Source organism: Impatiens glandulifera, chromosome 3, assembly GCF_907164915.1.
Source record: "Impatiens glandulifera chromosome 3, dImpGla2.1, whole genome shotgun sequence".
Classification (NCBI taxonomy): Eukaryota; Viridiplantae; Streptophyta; class Magnoliopsida; order Ericales; family Balsaminaceae; genus Impatiens; species Impatiens glandulifera.
Window position 1 is genome coordinate 23,954,495 of NC_061864.1, and position 10,581 is coordinate 23,965,075.

A 10,581-nucleotide genomic window follows, 5' to 3' on the forward strand; every position below is an offset into this window, starting at 1 on the left:
TTAATATTTAAAAGAAAACAATTAGTTCTATAACAATGAAATTAAGTTCAACCTTTGTTGCAAAATGTCACAGTTCCATTAACTTTTAATCTGGAATGGTTATGCTGAAATCAAACAAGCCCTTATATATAAAGGTGAAACCTAACCGCCTTTACTCAAATATTTACTATGTGCCGTCTACCAACCATTAAGCCTTTTTTACAAGTGTTTGTTGGTATCAAATAATAATTTCTTTAATTTTTTATTTTATTTTAATGGTGAGTTTATAAATTAATAATTTAATTTTATAATCAGTAGATTTATACCATTTTGTTGTTGTTAATTTTACTAACATTTTATGATTTTTTTAATCCAAATGTAGATAGATTATTATTTTTAAATAATTCACCCTCTCATAAATATTAATTTTAATATTTTTTACTTAAAATTATATATTATGTGAAACAAGCTTCGGTTTTAGGCAAAACAAGAAGCGCAGCTGGTAAATGGTATTTTGAACTTTTTTTTGTTTTGTTTTTGTTTTTGTTCTTTAATAATATTGGGTTTTGATTTAAAAGAAATTATTTATTATATTACCTGTTATTTTATTATTAAATTACTTGATATATAAATTAAAATATTTTTTACTTTATTTTATTAAATATATTTTTAATTAAAAAATTAAAAATATTTTAATAATAATTAATAAAGAATTTCTAAATAACAGATATTTTTTTTTATCAAATTACTTTTTCATAGTCAAACAAACTCACATTTTTTATTATTAAACAAATATATATATATATTTTTTAAAAGTATTTTAGTAAATTTACATGAATAAATCACATTTTATTTTTAAAAATAAATATAATGTGAATAGCTTCCTGTTTCATTTATGCAAAACAAGAAGCGCAAACTGGTAAGTGGTATTGTTAATTGTTTTGTTCTTTAATAATATTGTGTTTTGATTTAAAAAAAAAGAAACTTATTTATTAAATTACTTAATTTATAAATTAATTTAGTTTTGGAAAATCCCTTTTTTTCAAAATATCCTCATAATCAAGAAAAGCAAAAAAATCTGAGTAGATTTGGAAGAAAATTGTTTTAATTTAATTTAAAGCTATTTTTATAAAAATATATTAATAATTAATAAGTAGGGATAGAAACGTAAATAGCAAAATATGATGAAAATAAAAAAATAAAATAAAAGCGACGGCGATCTCGAAGTTCCTCTTCTTCTCTTATTTCCCCCCTATAAATATCTCCGCCTAACCATCGTTAGTCTTCACCTACTCTCTCTCTTTCTTCACAAGTAATTCGTCTTTCTTTCGCAATCGTTTCTAAGCAGCCATGTCTTGCTACAAGGGAAAGTACTACGGTATGGATCTTCCTTTTCATTACTGTTCTATGCATTTCTGTTCTTAGATCCTTGTGATTTCGTCTTCATTTCGTACAGATCTGATTGATTGATGAAGTTTTTCGACTTTCATTTGTTAATAGTTCGTTAGATTCGACGTTTTATTGCTTGATATGTACAAGATCTAACTGAACTAGATCCATAATCCATTCGTTTCTCTATCTGAGGCTTTTCGATTTCATTTTCTTCTCAAATTGATAGATCTGAACGGTTTAGATTGAAGTTTGATGTGTATGATTTCAGTTTTCGATTTCATTTTGTTAATCGAGTAGTTTCTGATTGACGTTGAAGATATGACTTCCGATTGAAGTTGTTTCTGAACTGTTTATATCAGGATTTTGATTGAAGTTTAATGTATATGATTTCAGTCTTCTATTTCATTTTGTTAATCGATTAGTTTATGATTTACATTGAAGATAGAACTTCCGATTGAAATTGTTTCTAATCGAGTTGTTTCTAATCGAGTAGTTTCTAATCGAGTTGTTTCTAATCGAGTTGTTTCTAATCGAGTTGTTTCTAATCGAGTTGTTTCTAATCGAGTTGTTTCTAATCGACTTGATTCTAATCGAGTTGTTTCTAATCGACTTGATTCTAATCGACTTGATTCTAATCGACTTGATTCTAATCGACTTGATTCTAATCGACTTGATTCTAATCGACTTGATTCTAATCGACTTGATTCTAATCGACTTGTTTCTAATCGACTTGTTTCTAATCGACTTGTTTCTAATCGACTTGTTTCTAATCGACTTGTTTCTAATCGACTTGTTTCTAATCGACTTGTTTCTAATCGACTTGTTTCTGATTGACATTGAAGTCTAATAGTCTTTATCTAATCGAGTAGTTTCTGATTGACATTGAAGTTGATTAGTCTTTATCTATGACTGTGTGGTAACGAATGACTGTAATCAGATTGTTCAGAATTGATTTCAGATCTAACTGTTTGGATACATTAGATGAAATTTCATTACTCTACTATCTTTTCTGAATCTAATATAATGTTTTGGACTCTACAGATGAGCTTATCGCCAATGCTAAGTACATTGGTACACCTGGAAAAGGTATCTTGGCCGCCGATGAATCCACCGGTACCATTGGAAAGCGGTTCGCCAGCATCAATGTAGAGAATGTCGAATCCAACAGACAAGTTTTCCGTGAACTCCTCTTCACCGCTCCAGGTGCTCTCCAATACCTAAGCGGAGTCATCCTCTTCGAAGAAACTCTCTACCAGAAAACCGCTGCTGGTATTACACTCTTTTGTTTATGAATCTATGATACTATAGACATGCAATTCATTTCCCTAACGTTACTGTAATTAACTTTATTCAGGCAAGCCTTTCGTGGATGTCCTAAAGGAAGGTGGAGTCCTCCCTGGAATCAAAGTCGACAAGGGCACAGTCGATCTAGCCGGAACCAATGGTGAAACCACCACCCAAGGTTTAGACGGCCTAGCCCAACGTTGCGAGAAGTACTATGCTGCCGGTGCTCGTTTCGCCAAATGGCGTGCAGTCCTCAAGATCGGCGCAACCGAGCCATCCCAGCTATCGATCAACGAAAACGCCAACGGTCTAGCCCGTTACGCCATCATCTGCCAAGAGAACGGTCTAGTCCCAATTGTTGAACCTGAAATCCTAGTCGACGGTTCCCACACCATCGACCAGTGCGCAGACATAACCGAGAGAGTCCTAGCTGCTTGCTACAAGGCCTTGAGCGACCACCATGTCTGCCTTGAAGGTACTCTGTTGAAGCCGAACATGGTTACACCTGGTTCGGACTCTGCCAAGGTTGCACCTGAGGTTGTTGCTGAGTACACCGTGAGGGCTTTGCAGAGGACCATGCCCGCTGCTGTCCCTGCTGTGGTGTTCTTGTCTGGTGGACAGAGTGAAGAGGAGGCGACTTTGAACCTGAATGCGATGAACAAGTTGAAGGCGAATAAGCCATGGACTTTGACGTTTTCTTTTGGAAGGGCACTTCAGCAGAGTACCCTTAAGGCTTGGGCTGGGAAAGAGGAGAACATTCCTAAGGCTCAAGCTGCTTTGTTGGCTAGGTGTAAGGCGAACTCTGAGGCTACTCTTGGAACTTATCTTGGAGGTGGTTCTCTTAGCGAAGGAACTTCTGAAAGTCTTCACGTTAAGAACTACACCTATTGAGGAAAAAGGGAAGTGTTATGCTTGTCGTTTTTGATGTTTTACGTCTTTTACGACTTCTTTGGATTATTTCTGGTTATGTTTTAAGACTTTAAAAGGTCATTTGGAGGTTTTTGTTTTTAAGGTTATGATGTTATGAGGCAGTTGAAGAGAATAAGTGAACTTTGTTGGTTTTTGGATTAAATCTTGCTTTTCTTAATGTTTTTATTTAGAGGTATAATATGCTTATTTTGGGTGAAAATTGTTTTTTTGGGGTTTTATTGCAATTAATTTGGTTATTTTCATTTCATTTTTCAACTTAAATAATTGGTCATGGAGATAGTTTAATGCTCAAACTCAATGTTTAGTAAGATTTAGGTTCCCCAATTGAATTTAGATTTTCTAGACTTGTCACAATTCACAATCATTCAAATTTAACTTCATTGTAAAATTCCAGATTTGTTTTGACTACCATCAATTCATTATTTTTCTTACTCAATTATTACACACAAATTATTTTTTTCCCACATTTTGTACACTTTTATTTTCACTACATAAAAAAAAACTTCTTTCATTTTCATGAGAGCCTTTTTGGCGGTTCCAGTCCGAAAAATCTAGAAAATTTTTTTTTATTATTTTTCTCATAAATAATCAGTTTTTTATTAATAATTTATAAAACACTAATCTTTAAAAAATAGACAATTTTAGTTTTAATTTAAAAAAAACAATATTTAATAGGTTAATGGGCCTGCTTGGGAATCGGACTAGATGGGCTCAGAACAACAGGATGCTAAAACCTTAGCTAGGTCAAACCGTTATATTAGCTAGTATACTCAAATATAAAACCTATTCTAAAAATGGTTTGAAATTATATTTTGTTTAATTAATAATAAATTGATTAAAATATCAAAAATGAACTATTAAATGTTTATGATTAAATCCAATTTTTATTTTATTGAACAAATATACCAAATATTTGATATATTCTATCACCAAATATTAATTTAAATTTAGTGAAAACTCAATTATATCTCATATAAAATCATCCCTAATACTCATGATTCATTATTGGTATCCCCTTATTCCTTTCTTAAAAATTGACTATTGAACAAATTCTATTTGAATCAAGTTGAACTAAGAAACAATTGATAGAGAGTGAAATGAAAAAAATATTTGATAAACTTTCATTTCTCTTATTCATCTATTTTTTATGCTATTTTTTAATTAAAGAGAATTTACATGATATCCCATACATATATGCCTCTACTTCCATCGACTTATTCATCTATTTATAGATAGTACACAAATCTCATATATGCATTTTAAATTCCTAATTTTCAGTTAGTCTAAAACTTTAAGCATTTAAGTAGTGAGTTACAAGTTGAGTTTTCGAAAAGAGAACATCTAGAGTTTCGATTACAAGAACAAACAAATATGATTCAGTAGTAAACACTTGAGACACAAATACAATTGAAAAAATAAAGAGAATAATTTCAGAACCAACTAGCGGCGTTTATGGCGAGATATCTTTCACCTCCACTTCCGGATCAATCTGGTATATGAGATATTATTTAAAACTAAATTTTATCTTTTAAAAAACTTTGACAGGTATATGATGAATTTTTGGATGAATTTGGATTTTAGTTTATTGGTATATGAAATTTAGTATATTTTTGTTATAATTCTTGTATGATTTCTGAAATTGTTTTGGTTTAAATAGGTAATAATCGGTTTACAACCATTTTTTTTTAAAAAAAATTCATTATTACCAAGAGCAATAGACGTCTGCTCTCGGTAATTATTTAAGAGTATCAACGAGAGCTAAAGAAAGGCTCTCGGTAATTATTCCCTCTTCTAGCTATCAACAACAAGAGGTGAATATCCCCAGTCTCCTTGAGTGGTCATGAGTTCAATTCTGTCAGGTGACAAGTTTTGCACCTACTTAAATGATTAAGTGTATTTGTGGTTTATGTGCGTGACCATATTTGTTTTTCCCCAAAAGGCTTTCGGTAATTATTTAAGATTATCACCGAGAGGATTGACTATGCTCTCGGTAAAAGAATTGAATTATCGTCGAGAGCACTCATTGCTCTCGGTAATAATATTATCTCCGAGGGCTGTAAATGCTCTCGGTGTTACTAATTTTTTCTTCACCGACAATTGAATTACCGACACCTTCCGAGAGCATTTGCTGCATTTAGTGAAAATTATCACCAAGGGAAAATACACTTTCATCGAGAGTTTTTGCCCTCGTTAAAATTCAATTTTTTTTACCTGTGTCTTCTCTAAGGTCGACCCTAGGATAAGACAACTCATACAGTTGCATAGACCCCTTTTATAGGGTCCCAATTTTTCATATAATACTATTATTAATTATATATTATATTATTAATCTTATTATTTTTTTCTTTTTTAATATTAAATATATATTATACCGAATATATATAACTTTTTTTTAATTTTTTTTTTTATTCTAATATATTACTTATTTTATATTATATATAAATATTAATCATAAAATTTATAATTATTAACTATTTCTTTTTTAAAAAACTACCAAATTTTAATTTGCATTGTCCCAAACTCTTGAGATCTTAACCGGTACTCATTAACTGTTCTAGCAATACTTAACTGCCAATTAATTGTTATAAACAAAATATTTAACTATTTATAAATTATAAATAAAAAAAATTATATTCAAACAATTATTTCTTGAACTATCCAACTATATGCCAACAAAGTAAAATTATATGACCTAAAACAATATGAGCCCTCTAATTCAATAATGCAATCCAAAGTGTTTTTTGTTCTGGAACTAGTGTTTAATTCCCCATAAATTGAGATTTTAAATAATTTCAGCATCTAGACATCATCTATGAAAATTTCTTAGTTTATATAGTAAAAACTCAGTGACAACTTAGATATATAGTAATGGAAGTTAGCTTAATAATATGAATTTCAGGCTTAACTGGCCTTAAAAAAAAAGGCCAATTAATGTAACTGATTGACACACTTTAATTTACTAAAATTATTAAAAATTTGGCTAATTTAATAGGTCTTTTTTTTAAGGGAAATATTAATCCATATGCAAAGAGCCAAGAAAAAACAAGTTACGATTAAGATTTCACAAGTGCACAAGATAAATAAAAACATCATAAATAAAAAGTAAAATAAAAGGTAATACAAACGTAAAGATCATCACAAATCATGATGTCCTTTGCTAATTTTGTATGTAGACTTCTTTTGTCATATAAACTAGATGGCTGAAAGTCATATCCTTAATCTCCAATTTAAAAAGATTGCAACATATAAAGATATAGAAGATACTAAATATTTTTTTTAAGCTTAAACTTTTATTATTGCTCTACATAGATTCAAGGTTAGATTCAAGGTTGACGCTAGGGCTGCAAATGATTTAAGCTGAGTTGGCTCAACTTAGTATATATTAGTTCGGCTCGAATGGGTTTATAAATTTGATCGAGTTCAAGCTCGACTCGACTATTTACCTATAAGTTCGGTTCGATTCAAAAAACTTGAACAAAAATTAAATTCTCAAACTCGAGCATAAGTTGGTAGTCGAGCTTAAATAAGCTTCGTAATAACAATTATCAAAGAGAATAATCCATTTTCGGCACGAAAAAGATGATTGAATAACTTGAGTTTATTAATTTCGAAATAAATATCATGAAGAAATGTAGTGAGAAAACCAAAAAAAGTGCTTGCGATTAAGTGAGAAAAATGATAAAAAAGTAGTGATTGTGAATAAGTGAGACAGTGAAGAAGTGTATGATAGGTTTGTAAGAATATATTATATTATGGTTTTATTTTGATTTTTAGGCAATTTAATATAATTATGTGTGCTTGATCTTGAAAAGAAAGAGAATAAAAAATATTATTTAAAATTTCAATAGTAAAATAAAAAATATATTATAAATTATCGGTCTAAAAAAAAAGTTCGACAAACCACCGTGCAAATATTATATAAGCTCGAATATTTAAAAATCAAGTTGAAGTCGAAATTTGAACTAGCGGTTTGATTCATTAGCTGCGAACTTAATACTATCACTTATTTAAACTAGCATTTAGCCCGTGCATTTGCACGATTAATAATATAAATTTAGCATTTTTAATTTTATTTTTAACCGTTTTAAATTTAAAGGCGGGTCAACCCACAATCCGACCCAAGTATCCAAATTAACCACAGCTCTCGACCCGGCAATCTGGACACTTTAAAAATTAAGCATCATTATATATATAGATTAGTTAGTTAAAAAGTTGAACTTATATTAATATTAAAACGTCCTGCGTTTATCAAATTTGGTGTTGAAATTAAAATATAAAGTCTTTGTAGCCTAGTTGGTTAAAGAGTTGTACTTGTTTTGTTAGGTTGCAAGTTCGAAACATACCTCTAGCATTTTTAATTTTATTTTTAACCGTTTTAAATTTAAAGGCGGGTCAACTCACAATCCGACCCAAATATCCAAATTAACCACAGCTCTCGACCCGGCAATCCGGACACTTTAAAAATTAAGCATCATTATATATATATATATATAGATTAGATTGCGAAATGACTTTTATTTAAATTACTTAAAATTTTCTTTTCTAAAGGAGGATTAATTTAATCACATGTGATTAATTCTCATATTACATGAACATTATGAAGTCAGACCATCAACATTATTTGAAATCAGGTGGCTATAAATCTCGTCCTTCAATTCATGAGCCCCATAAGCAACAATTATTCAAGAAACCTAAACTTAGACCAGTACGTAATCTCGACCAAATCCTCTCGAAGATGATGACATTTCATCTCGGAAATTCGCTTTGTTCAGAAATGCCCGAGTAATTCTCCCCTTGGTTGATTGCTTGTTCATTCATCTGGCTAAAACCAAAATCACTTCTTGGATTTTCTTTGTGTTTCTTGCTATAATATGGATCTTTGCTACTAATTATGCTATCCCACATTTGGCCACTCCTTTCATAACCCAAATGGGACATATAATTGGCTGCATTTCCTTCCCATATAAATTCTTCCTTGCCCGTAAATAGTTCGCACCTCGGTTCCCTACTAGCCGGCCTTGAGCTTACGAGCCTCGAAGTTGGCCAACTATTATGGTGATCAAATTTCGCATTCTTTTCATTTTCTATTGATATCGCGTGATCTCTTCTTTGTACTAGCTTTTGGAATGAATCCATTATAGAAGCATCCCTTGCTTCGATCCAAGCCCTCTCCTTTGCCCAAAACTCGTGTTCCTTTTCGATCCGAGCTACCTCTTGGTTCCTCCATTCCTCTTCCTTCAACAACCTCTCTTGTTCCTTCCTTTCTATGGTCTTCATCACCTTCTCTAGCCATTCCTCTTGCTTCTCCATTAGCTTCTTCATTTGTAAATCAATAAAACTCTCTATCTTAGCCTTCCACCCCAATCTACTACCATGCCTCCTATATTCATCATCATCATCTTCATCTTCATTATCATCATCATAAGATGATGTTTCAAAATCAGACGAGTTTGAATTATGGGTGAGATTATGTTCCGAGGGCTGCTTGGGGGCTTGAAAATCTTGATTGTTGATTATATTTTGTTGAGGGAATTGAAAAGGTTGATCATATTGTGTCTCCAAAAGGGGAGGAGGATGGTCAGTTTCGCCATAGAGAGACTCGAGTTGTCGAAAGAATCTATAATGCTTTCCATCTTGCCTACCGGATTTTCCATCCTTTGTCTTCTTATAATACTTGTACAAGTTATCAAATTTCTCTCGACACTTCTTCCCACTTCGATAATACCCATGTTCACTCGCCATTATCCTGCGAAGAAACAACTCGAAATAGAAAACAAAGAAAGAAATCATAACCCTAATTTACAAAATCGAAACTTTTTTTGTTACAATTACAAACCAAATTGAGAATAGAATTGACACAAGTTAAATTGAAAGTAAAACCATCCAAAGTTGTCATGATTAAAAAATGTAACCCTAGTTTAAATCATGATCATTTTTTTTGTCACTTTAAGTCTAGCTATATGGAAAAGGGTTGGATAATAATTGGCTAACCTAAGAAAAAGGGTACAAAATTCCTAAAATGTGCAATGCATACTGAATAGAGCCATACAGAAATTACTCAGACAATTGGGTAAAAAGGGAAATTGGCTCTTTAACCAATGCTTCATGGTCATGGTTGTACCTTTTAAGCCAACCATTTCATTATTATATATATACATTGAACCATATATCTCAATTACATATTAAGTTTTAATTGTTGAATATTTAGACTTAAGTAAACCCATTCATTATTAAATTAATAGTGGTTATATTATATTCCATCAATTCAAAGCTTATATTATTGAAAATATTATATATATATATAAATAGATATAGTACCTTGAGACTTGATCCCACAATGGGCCTTTAAGATTAGAAATCTTGAAGTTAGAATCAAGATTGGATCTGATCTCTAGAAGAGTTAGAGTTTCTTGTCGAGGCCATCTTGCGGTGGCGATGGCGGTGGCCTCGCCGCCGACAACGTTTTGAGCTGGGGCGGCGGCGGAGGCGGCGGCGCAGTTGGAGAGAGAAGAAGAAGAAGCTAACATGTTGGAAACTAGGTAGTGTTGTCGGTGGTAGTCGGCGTAGATATCCAACGGATGAGGATGAATCAAATGGAAATGATCAGCCGGCCTAGAATAGTTCTTCATTTCTGGAATTAATCCTTCTTCTTCTCCTCCGTACTGCTCCATTAATTATTTAATTAATTTGTTCTTGGATGGTGGAGTTTATAGAGAGAGAAAAAGAGAAGAAGAAGAAAGGGGAAATGAAGAAGCAGCAGAAGCGGATCGTGTCGTCTACGAAAAAAGGTTTTTAATTTATGAAGAAGAAGAAGAAAGGGATGGATGGACCCATCACTCAGAAGCCTGGTATGATTCAACTTTATTTTTCAAAAAAATCTTTACTGGAAAACAGTTTTTTTATTGTATTAAATTTAAAAAAATAGGATGAGCTAGCTAGCTGCTATAATTTAGATATCTGAAAATGGTTTTCAGTAAGGTGCAGAGTGTGAGTACA

At 31.7% G+C, this 10,581-nt stretch overlaps 2 protein-coding genes across 2 annotated transcripts; one reads left to right on the top strand and one right to left on the bottom strand.

The window, feature by feature from the left end:
- The first annotated feature begins 1,223 nt into the window (after positions 1-1,223).
- LOC124929526 (fructose-bisphosphate aldolase 6, cytosolic-like) lies at positions 1,224-3,720 on the top strand. Its single transcript, XM_047469912.1, has 3 exons — positions 1,224-1,357; positions 2,413-2,640; positions 2,726-3,720. Exons 1-3 carry the CDS (start codon positions 1,330-1,332, stop codon positions 3,544-3,546), a joined length of 1,077 nt encoding a protein of 358 aa, XP_047325868.1. The 5' UTR covers positions 1,224-1,329; the 3' UTR covers positions 3,547-3,720.
- Positions 3,721-8,093: 4,373 nt separating this feature from the next.
- Positions 8,094-10,343, bottom strand: LOC124932374 (trihelix transcription factor PTL-like). The gene is made up of 2 exons (XM_047472993.1): positions 9,904-10,343; positions 8,094-9,331 (listed from the first exon to the last, which is right to left on the bottom strand). The coding sequence occupies exons 1-2, from the start codon at positions 10,254-10,256 to the stop codon at positions 8,332-8,334; spliced, it is 1,353 nt and encodes a 450-aa protein (XP_047328949.1). The 5' UTR covers positions 10,257-10,343; the 3' UTR covers positions 8,094-8,331.
- Between the last annotated feature and the right edge of the window lie 238 nt (positions 10,344-10,581).